The 19,468-nt window shown below is 41.6% G+C and overlaps 1 protein-coding gene across 13 annotated transcripts in view; it reads right to left on the bottom strand.

The window, feature by feature from the left end:
- The window catches only part of RAPGEF6 (Rap guanine nucleotide exchange factor 6), a 143,075-nt gene extending 130,672 nt beyond the window's left edge, over nucleotides 1-12,403 (bottom strand). For 3 of the 13 annotated variants that reach the window (XM_068960000.1, XM_068959995.1, XM_068960005.1), the window contains exons 1-2: nucleotides 11,997-12,402; nucleotides 11,505-11,652 (exon numbers count right to left, since the gene is read on the bottom strand). In XM_068960000.1, coding sequence (XP_068816101.1) covers nucleotides 11,505-11,573 — 69 coding nt within the window. In that variant the 5' untranslated portion in view covers nucleotides 11,574-11,652; nucleotides 11,997-12,402. Of the gene's footprint in view, nucleotides 1-11,504; nucleotides 11,653-11,996 lie in introns of all 13 variants that reach the window. The other 10 variants (XM_068959989.1, XM_068959997.1, XM_068959996.1 and 7 more) reach the window with 6 other exon arrangements.
- Nucleotides 12,404-19,468: the final 7,065 nt, after the last annotated feature.

Below are 19,468 nucleotides of genomic sequence, written 5' to 3'. Positions count from 1 at the left end.
CCAGAACCGCTGAACGGTTCTTTTAAAGCCAGCTGCATAGAACAAGAAGCCCGTACCTCAATTGAAGAGCATCCTGACAACTTCCTAAAAGCTTGCTACTACAGAGAAAGAGACATGTGAAGGCAGGAGCACGGCCAAAGCAGAGGCTACTGGAAAGACTGAGCAAGGAGAACAAGATACCACACAGATCACCAGAAATTCCCCTGCCCAGCTGCGGTGCTGGCACAGCAATGCTCAAGTAGCAATAGGAACCGACCAAATGCACAAAGCAGTGGAAGTTCTTTGTATGTTGTGCCATCACAGCAGCAACTCCTTACCAGCTTGCCCTTCAGACAGCAACATTCAGGTGAGAAAGTTTTCAAAATAAAGAGTTTCCTTTGTCAGAAATCAGGCTGCAACACTGAACCTCACAGTGATACTTTCTGAAGCAAACTGAAGAAAAGAGGACTAACTGATGGAAAACTTAGGGAAAATTCGGTATTCTGACATATGAGAGTAATTTCATAGAAGGACTAAGAACTTCTGATTAAATATTCTTACCCATAGCTGTTTCTCAAATTCCTTTAGCCATCACTGAATAAATAGCCACAATGCAAGTGACCCTGGAGTTAGAGTACCTCCCCATATTCAGAGAAGAGAGCGCAAAGCTTAGAGGTGGAAATAAAAAAAAAAAAAAAAGTACTCCTGAGTTGTTGTATCGTGCTTTAATGTGTTTGGAAACTGGTGCGTGTAGAAAGACTGTGGTCCATTTTGAAATTCTTATCAAGTGCAATTTATTTATTTAAGAGCATGGACAGACATCATCTTCCAGAACTAGAGGACCTGAATGAAGATAGCGCCGCCTGTCATCACTGCCTAGCTGGAAGTTACTCCCCCACAGATCTGGGAGAAGAGATGCTGTGAGCACTTCCCACTCTAGTTCCCCAGGTAGACCCATGAGTTCCAGCAGCAGCACTATTAACTGGTCAGGGAGACCAGGACCATCTCCTACCAGCAGTGCCAGTGCATGCTGGCCTTCAGACAATCCAAAATTGAACGTATTTTTACTACATACGTTGTCCAGTTTGGAACTACTGGAAGGTATTTTATGAAAACACTGAAGTTCACTCTAAGCATGCAAGTAAAGGGGAAGTTATCCCTCAAGGTATATTAAGCATTTTTTTCTAAAGATTTTAAAATTGAAAAATGCATACATTTACACTAGAAAATAATCTCATTCATTTTCTGGAAATACAGTTTGTGTCTAAACTCTAGATAAAAGTCCACCTAGGATCCGTCACTGCTGAGATACTTCAAAAGCAGGGATGACACATAACATTTGTTTTGAGAATATATTTACAAACTAATCACAACTTAAACGCAAGAAAAAAAATGCACGCTCATTTCTAACATTCGTTAGCAGGAAATGATTTACAAATTCAACTTTTTCTATGACTAGGTACAACGTTTTCCACCAAACATAACACAACACATCTTAAGAAACAAGATCATCACATCAGCATTTTTCCTTCAATGCAATATTCTTCCATAGAAGAATGTCTTAGAACATAATTTCCTTTAAAATTCACGTTTTACATATACCTCTCAGAAAAGGTACTTGAAGTCGTACATATAATGTGCATAACAGATACCTGTATGTACACACCCACACAGCAATCATACAAAGCAAATTATATTGCCACACAAATTATAAAGTTGAAATGTTTTTGCTATTGCATTTGTTGTGGCCATATTTCCTTCAAGTGAACCTCAACAAGCAGGAGTAGAGGAAGATTAGGCAATAGCCTCAGATATTTCTGCGCAAGTATATACACAAGAGAAATACTCTATTTTCCATTATACTTGATTAGGACGTTCAGATTCCAGGATTTCATCATATTTTCGATGCAACAAGTTCTTGAAGCCACAAGATCAGCCAGAATGCAATAGTACGCATTAACAGTTTTTATTAGCATCATTCCTCAAGCTCACTGACACTCAGAACTGTAATTCTATCTAAGCTAGATTTAATTGAGCATTCTTTTCTTCAGGTAAGATAGACTAGCACTTCAAGACAGAAGCAATGCAAGTTTCAAAAGCTACAAGACAACGCTTGAAGATATTTATTCACTTGCATCCCATAACAGAACCACATTCTTACTCACCACTTCATTTTAATGAATCGGAATTGGAAATTGCATCCAGTAGACGAACAAGCATGGCGAAAAGGCTTTTCACCTTGTCATGTGTAACTTAGTGACTCACTAAGTATAATGCCTGGACTTTCTGCAAACAATGCCAGTACACATAAGCCATTGTCCAGAGAGTTGTTAGTGCACTGTAATTTGATCTCCCTTTAAAATACATATATGCTCTGTATAGCAGACTCCACACTACTTGAAGGAATTGGCATTAGTCATGACAAAAGAGCAGCAGTTAGGAACCAAACACTAAGAAGCAAACTTAGCAACTGATTCTGGCTGCCTGAGCGCAGACTGAAACAGTTAGGGGGGCAAGGGTAGGGGAAGCGAGAGAGAAACTCGAAAGAAATGAAAACATAAGGCTCCCTGTAAACCAGGGAGAGCAGCAGCAAAGCAATCCAATGACACCTTGCAGAACTGTACTTCAAGGAAATATTTTAGAAATTGGTGTCAGTCACAGGTAGTTCTAACACATCATACCAGGCCAATTACTGTGACAGCTACAGTTTAAAGCAACCAACAATACTCCTGGAAGTAAGCGCTGAATATCTATCCAGCCAGTGAAAAGGTCTTGATAGGGACCTCAGTTGCCAGCAGGAACAGAAGCCGTAAGAGTCACGGCTACCGCATAAAAGAACTCTTAAGTGTGTTCCCAAATTACTAGTACTTCTTTAGGTGATGAATAAAGAATTTTCAGTCTAATTTACTTTTCTGAGTTTATATTACAAGTTTACTTTCTTTGGCATTTTACCCAAATGGAAAGCTGAAAATAAAATGGGCAGTTTTATTCTGGTTCACACTTTTTTTTTTTTTAAAAATAGCTTTGATTCATAACACTGCTTATTAAATAAATAAGAGAACTCACACCACTACTTCAGGGAACTTAAAGAGTCACAATGTCTCCGAGTTTGTTTTTTCCTTCTATGTGACTACCCATGATACAAGTTAATATGGAAACTAAAACTCAACACACATAGCAACATTCACGTTATTTACATGTTTAATATTAAATTCCTTCAACAAGGAAATTTTCTTACACGAATTGTAAATTTAAGAAATGTCTGTCAATGGCACTTGTAAAGCCGGTGTATGTACGCACAGCTAAAACAGTACCCTAAAATCTGATTTATTCGGTTAGAACCTTGACTCCATATTTGACTGAACTCAACAGGCCTTAACTGTTAAGAAAGCTGGAAAAAAAATATTTATTTCTGTGAACCACTAGCAAAGTTTCCTTGCAGGTATTCCAGACAGACAACAGCTGCACAACAGCCACAAGGCTTCCTCTATGAACACCGCACCCTGTCCAAGACTCAACATTATTTGTGTCTGAGACATAAATAATCAGGAGACTAATATGAGAAACATTTTCAGTCTCACTACTGAAAGAACAACCAAAATAAGCTCAAAAAAAGTCAAAGAAAAAAAAGGGGGGTCAAAGCAAGACACCGAAACCCTTGCAGCTGAACATGTACGCATACTAATATTGAGTTAAAAACTGGTAGGTGCTCAAATACTGTATTCTGGTTCATTTGAAACAGGCAGTATTTAATTAATTAATGGCTGGTTTCAGCTTCAGAACATGTATTATATTTAAGGTGGTAACCAGTTATAATCTGAATTATTTGGGTATTGAAACATATGCTAGATTGTTAAGAGTACTTCTGACCAAGAAACAGGCAAATAGATTATATGCCGCAAGAAAGAAGGCAAGTCTAGGTATGAATGACAGATTGAAGAATAACAGCAGAATTGCACTGACTTTGCACTCTATCCTCATGAATTCAAAGTTGGCAATATATCAACCACAACAGATTAATAAGGCAAAAGGAGGTTATTTTTAATTATCCAGAATAGATTTGCCTCTACCCAGTCTTGCAGGGGCGGTGGCGGGGTTTATGTAACACCTTCGCCGGTTTCCAAAGGATGCTAAGACTCATTAGCAGCAACCGTACATCAATTACTCTCCATTTAAATATTTGGAATAACAGATTGAGAAATATTTCTCAAAGAATATCATTCTTGACCATCTCAGAAAACAAGACGCGAAATAGTTTATCAAAATTGAATCACCAAGAAGAACTCCAGCGAGGCAGTACAAGAGTTTACATACTTAAAGCCTTTTTTTTTTAATTACAGGAAACCCATGGATCTAATTGAGATGAAGATTCACAATACTAAGCAACATTTAAAAAAAGCGAGTAGCAAGAGACACCTACTTACCCAAAGCACACGTACTCTTACAAGAGAGGACAAGAAAATGTAGGCATAAGAAAGCCTTCCTAATAAATCAAGTGGCCAAAGAGATCCAGGTTTCCCAAAGCCCCAGTCCAGCGTTTTACTGGACTGTTCTTGGTCTCCAGGATTGTTAGTGCAGCATTTATCATAAGCTTACATACATTAATCTAATGAACTGCAGGATAAGTGCAGAAGAAAAAGAGAAGGTTTATTAATGTTTCATTAAAGTTATGAAGAATGTGAAACCATTCACTAGGAAACTTACGTTCTTCTCGTGAATGGGTCAAAGAATGTTAATGGCTGTCAGCCACCAATACGGTACGCACCTAGAGAGCGTGCCTTTGCACATACTGCTGTTCTGAACTTTAAGTTTACCAGAATGTTGCAAAAAGAAAAAAATTTTAGACCATATTTTAAGGGACTAAACTGATATTAAAAACAACCCACAAATCTAGATCTTTGCTTATGCCTTAGAAAGATGCTGAGAGACTATAGCATCAACTAGACGGAGGGCAGGATTGGAATACATGCACTGTCTTTCTCTAAAGCTGCAGCTACCCAACAGTTTCGCTAATAAAATAAACTTGTTTTTCTGTTTTTGGTCTTCCAGTCATGCAAAATAAAACTAAAATCGTATCTGTCACCTTCACAAGACTGCTTGTAAAGTATTCGATATTATATTACAAGGTTTTATGTTCTTGCAACTGTAAACAAGAATTGTTGTCATATAAGTAAAGAAAGGCAATCTGCATATGGTTGTTCTGCACACACAGCACAACCCTGCCAGGAATTTATTAGTACTGAATTGCAGGCATATCAATACGCATTAGCGATCACTTTCTTAACCCAGTGATAACCAGCACATCAATCTGAAAGCTTTCTTCCAAGTCCCAAGTACTTAAACGTTGCCAAACACATCCGAATGAACACAATCCTTGAAGGAAAGTAACCCCCAGATTTCAAGCCATATTGGTTACAAAACACTTTTGTGCCATAGCGACCAACTGGCTCGAAGAAAAAATATTAAACACAGGATGTTTTGAAATCATACACTCCCCAGTTATAGACTGCATAGGGAGGGGAAGGGGGGTTCCTACAAAATTCTGAGAACTTTAAAACAAACAAAAAAAAAAAACCTCCTTTAAGCCAAACAGACCCAGCACACGTACAGGAACAAGCCAAGTGCTGCACACATCCTTTTCACAGATTTGGAGCTTACATACAACAAAACATTGACCAAGGCACGTAGAACAGGGTTACTTCCATAGGCAGGTTCTCCATTTGACTTGATATCATTCCAAAAGACAATAAAGTAGTACATTCCCAGTGAGAAACTCATACCTTCAGCTATATGTACAGACAGGGCTGCTCAGGCACATGCAAAGATAAATGCTGACGCAAGTCACTGCAGGGTAAGGATTAAAGGTTAAGCAGCACTGGTCAGTTCTTTGCAATGGAGGCTCCCCCACCTATACAGCAAAGACGCTTAAACACAGAACTACAGAAAAATTTTCTCTGGTAGTTGTACACTGCCTGCCTTCTTCAGTTTGAGCTCCAAAATTCTGACTTGCATAACAAAGTTTTAGAAAGAGTCAGCTATAAAAGAACATAACCCTAACCCAAAAATGGGAAGGAAACCATACGACAGAGGGTAGGTAGCAGAAAATTATGGCAGGAGTCAGGTTTCCATCATTACTCTTGCCCTGTTTTGGAGGCCCACGTACTAACAGTAAGGAATTTTTATTAAATACAAACCAGCATCTGCAATTTCATTTAATACAAATTTTGGGTTGGTTTTAAGATAATTGCAAGCGTCTAGATTTTGTAAGGATTCTACAGTTGTGATTATGTTAAATGGCTATTCAAGAACAACATGTTGTTCCATTAGCACTGCTAAAAGCTCAGTGTGAACTGCAGAAACAATGGATTTTTAACAAAGACTAATCTCCTGTTTCACCTACTGAGTTTACAGAAAATTATTAAAAGGATGAAAAAAACCACTTCAAAATACCAGTTATTTCTGGAAACAAGAAGCAGATGTTCTCCTCTGTTTGGCTCAGCTGTGCTACAGTACAAGAGTGCCTTTGTTATGCTGTCAGCAATAATTTTATTTATTACAGTCATTTTATAATGCCCATCACTGTAGTATCTGTGCATGATTTAGATTAATGCATATATATTCCTCTATACGTAAGCCATGAAGAAGCATCGCAAACACACTCCAAATAGCAGACCCTGTTATGGCACAGTTGTGCAAATTCAGCTTTTTCCTTTACCACTATCATATTAAAAAGGGAACAGGAGAAGTAGGAGGAGTTATTACTGCCAAAATAAGTTGAATTAACATTAATTGAGAATTACCGAAACAAGACATACTACAAAGTTCAGAAAATACAAGAGCTTACAGTATAAAAATAAACTGTAAGTCTTTGAAGTCAAATAAAGGCAAAGCTTTTTTACCATGGAAGGAAATACTGTCTAGAACAAAATCATGACAAACTGAAAGGAGACTACATTGGGAAAAGGATCCATTAACAATGGAACAGAGCATGCTCACAGAAAAAATAAATAAAGTAGCATAATCATTTGCTATTTCGTCCTATCAGGCATCGAGACATTATCTATTGTAGCCATTAAACCACTCCCCAACAGACTAACATCACAGCCTTTGAATGGATCAGATAAGGAGCTCTGGGCCTGAAAAAATTAAACCTTCAGTGAGAGAGCACACATGGAGCCATAAACAGTTGTCCTCCCTTCCTACTACTTTGAACAAGAGATTTCCTTCTATTAAAATATTCTCAAATTACCAATTTAATATCTGCACTTGTGATATATATCATCATGCAGGTTTCTCGTAAGACCAAAAGCTAAAACACTATTATGGAAGTACATAAATACCATATTCTCAAATTGCAAGAATTGGAATAGCCACATGTATAAATACCCCCATATTTTACACCAGACAGGTATCACTGCAACCCTGCAAGATACATTCAGATATTTAACACTTAATATACTTGTTTAATATTTATCATTTGAATATAGATATGATAAGTTAGTGTCCACTACTGCAAAAGTTTCATCCATTTGATGAGAGCGTGCACATGGTTTCAACAACAGATTATCCCAACAAGTGATCTCTAACATCTGACAGAACACTAACAAATTCTGCAGCTTCAGGCTGAACCTTAAGTAAACATACACCCCTATATACACACACACACAGAGTGCATCAGGATATATACTGTACCTAATCTGATACCATATACACACACACAATATATATAAATACACATACATAGAGTATGGGGGCAAATATATGTGTGCATATATATAAATACATAGAGGGCGATGTGTATTTACTTAGGGTTCAGCCTGAAAGCGCAGAACTTAAAGCTTGGTCAGATGTTAAAGAGATCATTTGTTGAAATAATCTAAACACACAAACACACACAGATACTATACCTAAATCCCCCCATGCACACATAGGTTTTTTTTAAATATATCATATATTTATGCACACAATACAAATATAGTATATTGATAGTATACTGTATCAGATATAGTATAGTTTAGTAGATATATAGTATAGCAGGTATTAGATATAATACCATTTACTCCCCCCCCCCCCCCAAAACACACACACACACACAGAGCATCGGTAAACTGCCACAGTCAGTCCTCTGGAATCTTGAGATCCTACATTTCACTGAAGTGGGAGTCGCGTGCTAGAGCGGTAATCGTCGACATATATGGGTATCAAGCTACGATTAAACATTTAAAGAGACTTCCCACAAGAAAGGCTGGCTTGCATCACGTATCTATATAACTTCACGATGCACCAGGGGAAGGAAAAACAACCCAAAGGTTTTCCAGATTTGGGTAGTGCCAAAATAGTTTCTAAATAGAGTAACAAAACAGCCATTACATAATAAAAGTGTGTATCATTAAGTGTTAGCATTAATCCCCAGAAGTTCATCCAAATAATCCCGCCCCCCTCCTGCAAAGAAATCAAAGATAATACATCAAGTATCTGAGCAACAACAACAAAAAAAATATCAAGTGTCTACACGTCTAATATGCATAACTGATACACTTTAACAATTAACAAACATGGGAATGTTATCACAGCACTGAAAACTTGCCCTAGCAGAGAGATTTTTCCAAAGGTATTTGTAGCATCAATAATTAAAATTCTTATTTGAATAAGCCATTGAGACAAATGCCCAAAATAATTATAGAAATACTTTAATATCTCCATGCAAGGTGTCTTTGCATTTACAAATTAAAATATTTCATCAAGGAAAAAGGCCTAAAGCAAATCAATAAGAATTAATCATACCACTCAAGCAAAAACTGACATGCGGATTATTTACGCAGATGATTATTTGCCTGCGAGTTCTTCCAGAGGCTGCTGTACAGATGATAGTTACAAAGCCCAAGACCCTGCTACTAATCAGTGCGGTCTCAAGCCTGTAATTTGTAATACCCAGGTAAACTGCTCACGTAAACTGCAGGAACAAAAATGGAGGGAGGAGGGCGGAAAGGGACATGAAAGTGATTGAAACAAATCACTGCAAGTGATTCAATTCTAAAGTGATTGAAACAAGTGATTGAAACAAATCACTACAAGGAGCTTAGGGTCATCATAAAACCCCAGTCACGGTTTCTCAATTTTCTTTGGATGGAGGAGGGGAAAGGGGTTTGCTTATAAAAGTTCTTATAAAAATGTAGTCAAAAATACATGACCAGCCACATGTGGCTGACTTCATCTGGGAGGAGTTGATGATACCTTTCTACAAGAGTAGGAGGGAAGAAATGAAGTCACACTTTTTGCCTGTGTAGAACCTGATACTTCAAGACAGGAGTCACCAGCTCATATACCCTGTGCAGAGGCATATGAAACTGGGATCTGACAATCACCTCTACTACAACAAGTGAGTGTTTACGTCTCTGGCCTAGGTCTCGATTCCTACAGGAAAAAAAGTTGACAAGTCAGGATGTTTTGTATATTTAAAAAAAAAAAAAAAACCCACACACACTCTTTTGAAACTGTTTCCTCCAGTTCCCTCATGAGCCTATATCCATCTGTCATCTCATTTTAGAGCATATGCTTGGGAAATCTGGCAGAGTGGGGCAGGTGGTGGGTACAGTTTTTTTGCTTTGTGCCTGAACAGGTAGTATAGATCCATGAAGGGGAGTACCAGTTGCACTGCACTATTTTAAAAAAAAGGAAGTACTTTTCTTGAAGTTAGGTCAGTTTCTAAATCATTAAAAAAATGCATCCCAAGAAAATAAAACAGATTTGACTGTAATTATCCACTCCGCAACAGGCAGAAAGAACAGAGGCCCCAATCCTGCCAAGTTGTAAGTACCTGTTTAACTGTAATCATGAACAGTCTCACTGTTAAATACCACTAAGTGCTTGCCAAAAAAGGGCCACAGTAACAAGGAAATTAGTATCTTTATATCACCTTTAAAAGTGCTATTAGTCTGATTAGCAAAGGGTTGGGCTTTTTCCACTGTTAAGATACCATGGCAAATTCAAATTTGCTCACAACCCTGATGTCAGATCAATGAGATTCTATACAAATCCACAGGAACCCACAAGCACAGTCCAATCTAGCTGTAGGTTAAGATACCTGACAGTTTAGTTTAATGTTAAAATATAAATTCTGTCTAACCTCTAAAGACAGCATTGGCCAAAATGACGCGACAACACTAAAGAATTCCTTAACAATTGTTTGGGGGGGTGGGGGGGGATTTGGGGATAGGGCAGGAACACAGATATCAGACTTCAATATTACAAGAAAAAAAAGTCTTCAGGTATTTCAGCCCATGGCAGGCCACCTATTCCCAAAGGTAAAATATATGATGCATGGCACGCTAGCTCATGAATGACACTTTGTGAGCAGCTAAGTGATTCAACACTGTAAACCATACTAGCAAAGTAACGTTGGAAGCAAAGACGAGTGCTGAAGAGAAAGAAAAGTCTGAAGCAAGAGAAGAGTGAAAAAAAATAAGACGATAAGAACAGTAGAGTGTTTTTAGAGGCTGCCTCATCATTTATTTAAAGAAGCAGAGACAGAAGCAGGAATGTATCAGATATCCCAATACAGCTAAACATTGGAGCTGAAGATGTACACATCAGTCACTCAAAACAGTGCCTTGAAGGGGCACTGGGGTCTTCGTCCCACTACAAAACACTCCCAGTCAATCTCATTTCTCCTCGAGTAGCCTTTTGATAATTAGCTTATACGGAAGACTAGGCAGGACATTTCGCTCTCCATTAAGTATCAAGGGAGAACAGCTGTTTTCCTGTCTCAGAGGAACAAACTCAAGAGCCTATCATTTCATGCCACTAATTCCTGAGCACATAAAAATCACAGCAAGAAAAACAAACAAACAAAAAAGCAAATGCAAGTAGACTCGCTCCATTCTAACTTTTCAGTGAAACACAAATGCTATCACACATATTTCACTACTAAGTTAACATTAGCTCCGTGACATCGCCGCTTCCAAAATACGTGGTCGAGTACCGCACTAGTTTGCGGGGAGGGGACAGAGGAAGGAGTTAACTGGAAAATATGTTTTATTGTAGCTGCTCAGCCTTGCACATTTCTACACTCCCACTCACTGGGGAAACATCTCTTTATGAAGTCTGTAAAACATAATTAGTTTGGTTTTGTATAAGTCTGCATCATGGCAGAGGTAAACAAAGTTTTTCAGCTCACTAACTTCTCCTAGAAGTTTTGCATCACTGAAATATGCATATTTTTACTTTTCAGTGGTACACACCTACGCTCGCCTGAACTATTTCATGAAGCGCCTTCTGTCTACGGCACGTTTAAAATGGAAGGCCCAACTTTGAAAAATATAAATGAATAACCACTGGAAAGAGGAAAAAAAAAAAAAAACTGCTCAGTGGGAGCATTCCCTGCTTAAAAGAAAGAGCCCGTGAGCGCCAGCACCGTCATATGCAGCACACGAACAGCACGAAGCACAGCACTGGGCAGAAAGTCTGCCTGAAAACACAGATTCACGCCAAGGGGTGGGGGGGGGATGGAGAAGAAGTTGCATTACCTCTTGGGTCCTCTCTGAAGGTTTCTTCCGCAACGCCTGTTTGATCTTGGGGTCCACAGGAGAGGTCATTCTACTACTTGGCTCCTCCGATTATGTAATTCCTCGGAAATAGCTGAAAGGTGGAGGTGGGGGGGGGGGGGTGCGATCCCTCCAGGCGAAAAATTGGGGGGGGGAAGTAAAGCTTCAAGTCGGTGCTGGCTGCCGCGGAGCCCCCACTCCCCCCCCCCCAACACCCACCCCCGGCCGCGACGCCCCCCCCCTACCACCACCACAACCACCACCCCCCCCCTCCCGCGCCCCAGCGGCGGCCGGGCCCGGCGCAGCGCCCGGGCGCCGCGGGAGGCCGCGCACGCCGCCGCGGGGCAGGCGGCGGGCAGGGAGTTAAGGCCGCGGCGGGGCGAGGGGCTGCGAGGCGGGCGGGGTGGGGGGGGGGGAGAGAAAGAGAGAGAGAGAGGCGGGCGCGGCGCCCCCGGCCCCGGGCTGGCTCCTCACCAGGCGGGCGGCTCCTACGGGCGCCTCCGGCTCCCAGCTCAGCTCAGCAGCGGCAGCACGCGGGGCAGGTGGCGGGGGCTCCGGCCGCCGCCGCCGCCGCTCGCCATCGCGCGGGCCCTGCCGGCGCCACCGGCCCTGCCCTGAGGAGAAGTTGCCGCGCGGGCTGCGGGCAAGTTACCGGCCGGAGCGGGACTCCCTGCGCCCGCCCGCCCGCTCCCCCTTGGCCCCGCGCCGAGCGGCTTCCTCCCACCCACTCCGCACAAAGCCACGCGGGCGGGCGAAGAGTTTCAAGCAGCAGCGCCGGCCTCTCTCCCGCTCCGCTCCGCGCCCCAAGCCTGACACAGTCGCCCCCTTAGGGCGCCAGCTAGCCACAACCGACACCCTGACTCCTCGCCCTCGCTCGCCCACCGCAAAGCCCACCCTAACAGAAAAAGCCGAAAGCGGGCTCTTTAACCCAGAGTATCAGCAAGAAGGGAGGGGGGAAGGGGAGGGGGCGTGGCTTACAAGCCACGCCCCAATCCGAGCAAGCGAGGGGGCTGACTCAGGCGGCCGCGCGGAGGGAAGGCTCGCGAGGGGTGGGGGGAGGGTCTGCGCATGCGCCTGGGGCAGGCGGGGACGGGGCGGGGACGGGGGGGAGGCGGTGCTGAGGCGGGAGCAGCGTCTCCCGTGGGCGCAGTGTGTGGGGGGGGGGGGGGGGTCCGCGGGGCCGGGGCGTCGGCGTTTAACCTGGACACGGGGGGAAACGGTCACCTGTGTGGTGATCCCCGCCGCCTGCCCAGCGCCGAGCACAGCCCTGAGGAGGCCCGGGCCGCCGAGCGGGCGGCCGCGCGGCGCCGCCTGTCAGCGCGACCCTTCTCCTCAGGCGGCGGCTGGGCGCAGACCCCCAGCGGCGGCTCCCCGGGCGCGCTCTGTCTCCCAGCTTTCTCGCCCAAAGTGGCCACTTTCTGCCCTGGCTGCGTCTGGGCTCTCCCGATTCCTCCGCAGCTTGCCTGGGCAGGGATTCTGTTTCTCATGACGCCCTACATATTTTGGGCTAGGTGATCTCCAGAGGTCCCTTCCAACCTTGGCCGTTCTGTGATGCGTTGGCCCAGGGTTTCTTAGGAGTTACACCTATGTTTTGAGTGCGTTCCCATCTTTTTTTTCCCCTCACAGTTTATAAAATACTTGTCGAGTCTTTTGAAGAGCCTGTGACTTCCAGATCTGAGGGGTCAACACGTGCACCTTTCACGACATGCTTCCTCATATCCCTGTCTTACCCGCTGAGGACTCAGAGGCGCAAGTAGCTCGTGTCAGCTGTCTCGAGATAAGTTCAGGCCCTGGCCAAAATACGCCTGCCTCTTCAGAGGAACACCCTGTTCGGCAGTGCGCTGCACAGGTCAAGTATGCAGAATATTGCTTGAGGGTGAAAAGCAAGCAGAAGACCATACCTACCAAATCTGGTGTTTAACCCTACATAAAAAGCAGCTGCATTGCTCAAAAGCGTGGTGAGGTTTCTGCAAAGCGGACTTGGATTGTGCTTCAAGTTCTTCTGAAGACCTGCGTCTCCAGTGAGTGCTGCTCCCTAGGGACAACCGGAAACAGCAGTATATCAAACGTTCCTAAGAAGATTTCCTTCCTTACACCAAGTCCAATTTTGTAAATGTATGAGATCAAAGCTGTGCAGGCATACAACTTGTGTTTGTCCTTTGCCATCTTTTTCTTTTTTTCTCTCTCTTTTTCCTTCCTAATAAACAAGAGTGTTCTTGTTTCTTCCCTTTCTGCTGCTATTCCTTCCAGTTCTCTTTATCACTTGCCCTTTATGGCACAATTGTCTTTGTTCAACTGAAGGACTTTATTGGTCGTTCCAAGTTACTTTATAATATTTCTAGTGTTTCCTCTAAGAAAAAGCTGAGGAAATTTGACATTTCCTTAAGTGTAGACTTCTTTTTGGTGTTGTGCCTAGTATCATTGCAAGCACAGCAACAGCTGAATTGATAGCCCTGACCTTAAAAGCAACTATTCATAACATCACAAAGTCATTACACTGTTCCTACTAGAAAAAGGCAAAATAAGACGCTCTCAAAATGACAATCAGGTAAGGACACAGGTTCACTGCTGTAAAGTCTAAGACTGTTTTTTAGTTACTTTTGTACCGCAGCGGTGAAATTAGCATTTCCAAGTACTGTGTCTATTACTGTTCCAAAGGTCAGAAGTTTGTACAAGTTCTTTGGCAGAACATACTATCCTTTTTCAACTTTAATACATAAAACATTATTTCCAGTACTGTGAGACTCATCTAAGATTCCGTGCCAGGAGCCCAAATCTAAAAGCTATAGATAATAAAAAAAAGTCTCCTAAGTAATGGAGGAGAAGCAAGTGGAAAAGAACTGAAGCAAGACTCCTTCTTTATGAAGTGACCCTCTCGTTCCTTTTTTTTCCCCTCATGCTTTCCTCTTTGTTTTTTAACCAGAGACGTAATAGTGAATCACGCAATTCTTCTTTGTCAGTTTAATTTATAGTTAAAGGATCATGTGAAAAATTAGTTATCATTCCCCAAGTGCAAGTGACTAGAAAAATCTTAATGTAAGACTAGAACAAGGTGTAATTGAAATCTAGGCTCTGAAAGTTCCCATGAATCTATAAAAATTTAAATCCTAATCCTGATTTTTAGAACTTAATTCTTTCCACCACCTATTCTAGCTGTTTGGCATGCCTGCAATCAAAATATCACGGAAATGAGCACTCAACATAGGAATAAAATGAAGAGCCTAAAAATTCCTTTCTCTTTTGCACACAAATTATGTTACTTTGTGTACATCAGTCAGGGGGGAGTGGAATGGGTATACAGAAGTATAGGCACATAGGAAGTATAGGTGTAGGAAGAAAAGCTGTTTCAATTTAGTTGCTTGCCGCAACGGACCTGTGAAACAAGACTTTCCTCACAAAAAATACCTGAATGTAGATAGATAATGGCTCTAATAGCTGCAATTATTCCAGGGGCTATTTCAGCTGTCAAGTTTAATTTTCCAGATATCTTGAGAACAATGGAAATGAATGTCACAGTCTTTAATTGCTTACTGGTATACAACGTATGTCTCCACATAGTAAAGCCTAGATATTTAAATACAATTAAGACGCTTTCACGAGTGAGTAATTTCAGGGCTGGGATTAAAGGATGTGGCCAAGCAGGATGCCTATTGTTTGTGCAGAAGGGAGAATTACTTCCCTTTTTCTGGATTGTATCAATCTACCCTAATAACGCATCGTTACTTACCGTTTTAATCATTATTTTTTGAAAAATAAAGAATAATATCTTACATACAAGGATCAGTGATGTCTTGCTAGGTATATGTGGATGGGTTGCAATCTCAAGAGATTAAATTTTTCTTCATCAAGCGCCTGTGAATTCAAAAAGATCAGCTAAATTATGAAGTACACGTCCTCATCCTGGTAGACATCTCCCGACAGAAAAGGACTTCTGTTCCTTCAATTGTTCGGTTTCACTGACACTCCCAAAAATGTCTTTTAAATCTCACGCCTTTCAGCGTCAAGCACACATCCCAGATTCTTCAGGGTAGGACACAGCTTCCTCACCTCTCCCAGTGGGAAAAATACACATTCATCTTATACCAAAATATTTTTACATGTATTTTTATGTATTCTATGTATTTCTTGTTCCCATGAGCGTTGTTATAGTCTGGCAATTTCCTTCCCCTCTCCAATTAGGCTGTTATGCTATTCTTGGTTTCTTAGCTCTGAACAAAGATTTTCCTTCAGAGGTTCATTCAGTTACCCTAGTTAAGTATAAAATGTATTTAACACACTGCAGGGAAGACGTACAAACTAATTCTCTGCCTGACTAGAAGAAAACACAATGTTCTGCGATCTCCAAATGGGAAAAGCCTCTTTAGCCACTGTTTTATCCTATGTGCTTATTTTGTTTGTTACCTTCCTGAGTAAAGTATAGTTGTTATTGTTCAGTAAAAGTGTGTGAAATCAGGGATGCAAAGGGATAATTAGTAATTTTGTGCAAGTGCACTCTTTGCGGGAAACGAGTTGCAACAATTTTGCAAATGTCACAACTCGGTTTGACAACATACCCAGATAAGAAAAGTATTTTGTCCTGAGATTACAGGACAAATTCTGAAATTACATCCCAGAAAATGTAAAAGATTGCATTATTTTTGCAAAATGAAAAGCAAACGTGAAATGGTCACTTCATATTCTACCACTAGTTTTACACCTTCTGAAGCAAAGTTTGCCGCGCCAGGGGTAGTACTCACAACGTCACTCAGAAGACCAAAGAGGAGAGAGCAAATCTGTCTCGCCCAAAAGCAGTGCTTTACTGTTAACTTTAATCATTAAAATTCAGTTCACAATGATAATTTTGCCAGATATTTGCAGCTCCTGCAGTGACTTTTGTGCAAACAAATGCCCACACCTGGATTCAGACCCATCATAAGCAATTAGCTCACTTTCCAAAAGAAACAGGTTCATGAAATCACACGGTCTGCCAGGCAGTCTTCTTCCTATCACTTTTGATCCTGTTGTCCATTTTCAACTAGACTGCATAGAGGCGTAAAGATTGTAAAAATATGTTTGTGCATTTTTAATATAAATTGGCAGCTGGGTAGAAGAGAGATATAAAATGACTGTCTCGCTTAGGGAAAGGCTGTTGCATGTGCTCCCTAGTTATCCGTTCAGTTTTGCCCAGCCGCTGGCCCGCTGGCACGAGCGCGGCTCCAGGCCAGGCAGTGAGCGTGTTCTCTCCTGCCCACGAATGTTTAGGGGACGTGGGAAGGCCGCAGGACGCTGTCAGGCATGAAGTGGACTCACAAGGACAAGAGGGCAGGAGAGCAGCAGTCATAGGGTCATGGAGGAGAAGGGGTATGCAGATGGAGGACAACAGTCTTGAAGGAGGCTTCATGAATTCTGCTGCTCACAGCCCTTTTTTTCTTTATTGTTCTTTTATTTGTGGACAGATGAGCTCACAGACGTGGTGGTCAGTGTAGGGATGAGACTCAAGAGGCAAGACAACTTAAAAATGAAACACACAGCAGTCAGTGCAGAAACCAAAATCAGGCTAGTAACTGTGTATAAGTATTCTTCCACACCCCACTTAGGTATGATTGGATCTCATATAACAAGGTAATTCTCCTGCATGTGTTCCTTGAGTTTCAGTGCAAAGGATAATGATAAAATGTAGAAAAGCAGCATTACAATTATGAGACCTTTAACATCATCTTTCAGCCGTATCATAATAAACTTTCTAAAACTAAAAATCCCTCTTTTCTTCTCTTTACCTGAACAGTACAGGGTTTTCCTCTCACATACAGATTCTTCCCGAAGAGTAAAACTAGAAAGCCGTTCACATCTGAGCAATTACAGAGGCTGACATTACAGTCAAACCCTTATTCTTTAGCCTTAATCAACAAGACCGAAACAAACAGAAAGCCTAACAACTTTTAAATACGGGGCATACAATGCTTTCTGTACTTATGCTTTGCCTGCAGCGGCAAATTTGCTTGCTTCTCATGTTCCCTGTCACACATCCTTAATGTTCTCTAATGTGCTGAATGCTGGTGTGAATGTACTGTGAATACTGTAAGCCTTAAGATTGAAAGGTCTTGAGACCATATTAACATGCAGAGAGACAGGGATGACAAGCCGCAGCTGCTCACTCAACGAAGAATGAACCGTATCTCTGGCACGGAGTGATTAACCATTTCGTATGTCGTAGTTTCTGACAGAAGGAAACGTTTCCCCTAGGCTGAGGGCAGGGTGTGCCGTGTCCATGGCCTCCTGGAGGACAGGTGGAAATGGTGAAATAACAAATGGTTGTGCTTGAGAATGCTCAGCAGATTAGGAATATAACACTCTGGTCATCGTTTAAGGTAAAGTTATTCAATCACGTAGCGAATTGCTTTTTGAATCATAGTTTTCAAGTCAGGAGCAATCTGCTAAAGCGAACAGTGAATTAGGTTATTTGCTGTTCACTTACGAATGTTTCCAGGAAGACAACGCTGCCCATTGATACAGACTCTCTGACAATGCCAGTGAGGACAGTGAAAACTATTTGCATTGACACAGTGCTGGCTCTCTCGTGACCAATACTGCTTCCTTACGTGTATATTCCCATCCACCTCCGCTATTTTCCTTCCATATCCAAATGTGAAAAGACAAGCATCAAGGAGTGTATTAATCTCTGTTATTCTCTGGTGTGAGTCATTTGAAAGGTACAATTGCAGCTGTAACTGAAAAATGGCCATCTGCCCATTACTTTCTTACCACCACTTTGCTGCTGAATTACCAAGCTATGTCAAATTTAAATGAGTGGGATAACTAGTGAAAGGACTATTGCCAATTCTCCAAATCCTCCAATCTGCCCCAGGCATGTTATGGTATACAACATTATCAAAAGTGTCTGATTAAACAGAATAAGAACTGACAAAAACATTTAAAGAAGTTATAAAATACCGTCTAAAATAAAACTGAGCTGATTTGCTCAAATCCAGGAGTTCTTGCCCCAACAGACATACACGGCATAATGGAACAGTTCTGTTTCTTTTGTCTGAAACAGGCTTTTTTATCAAATGGTTTGTCTTTCTTCTGCCATTTACTTTTACTACACAAAACCTACAAATATTTGATTCCAGCCTCAGCACTTTGCTGGCAAAACCTAAAAGAACATATGGACCTGTCTAGATACTGGAGGCATCCAGAAACAGCATACAGATGTCCAATCTCTAGCCTGAAAAAATTAAAGATGGGGGAGGAGGAGGGGGGAAACCTGCACTGACAGGAAGCAATCTGGAGTCTAGTGACTATATCATTTGCATTTTTTTTTTTGCTCTTAAAATCAAGTTTAACCTTAGCTGAAAGATTTTCAATTGTCCATAGGAAATTTCATGCCAAAAAACATGCCGAAAAAGAAGGCTGGGTAAGAGAATGGGCTTGGCATAGATAAATATGCATAATAAAAAACCGAAAGGACCTCCTTTCCATTGGCACCTCTCCCCCAGTAATCCGGCATCCAGTAGCCAATTTAACACATCTTATTGCAGAAATGTAACGTCTCTTTCATTAACTTCTGCCGTTCCCCTTAAAATAGTAGGATTACAAATCGCAAGATAATTTCACAGACACCTTGGTTTTTGCTGCTATGGCCTGCTATAACCCAGAGAGAACATGCAATGTTATTTGTATTCTTCGACCAAGTGGTTATTTACAGAGGCAAAAAGCCAAACGCTTGCATAACACGATATTATAATTCTGTGTATCTCTGACATTTGTAAGTGGACAACACTTCAGCTGGCAATGTTGAACTAGTAAAAGAACAGGGTATGCCTGCAGAGAGGAGCCAGTGTAAATATGGCCAAGATTAGAGTAAACAGAATTTCAGTCCTTCCCCCTCTTTTTTTTTTTAAATAAATGGAATAATTCTTTGAGCATGTGGAAAAAATAATAAACAACCTCTCTATTGCCAAATAATA

Source organism: Struthio camelus, chromosome 13 (assembly GCF_040807025.1).
Source record: "Struthio camelus isolate bStrCam1 chromosome 13, bStrCam1.hap1, whole genome shotgun sequence".
In the NCBI taxonomy this organism is placed as follows: Eukaryota; Metazoa; Chordata; class Aves; order Struthioniformes; family Struthionidae; genus Struthio; species Struthio camelus.
This window is presented reverse-complemented; position numbering and strand designations above follow the sequence as displayed.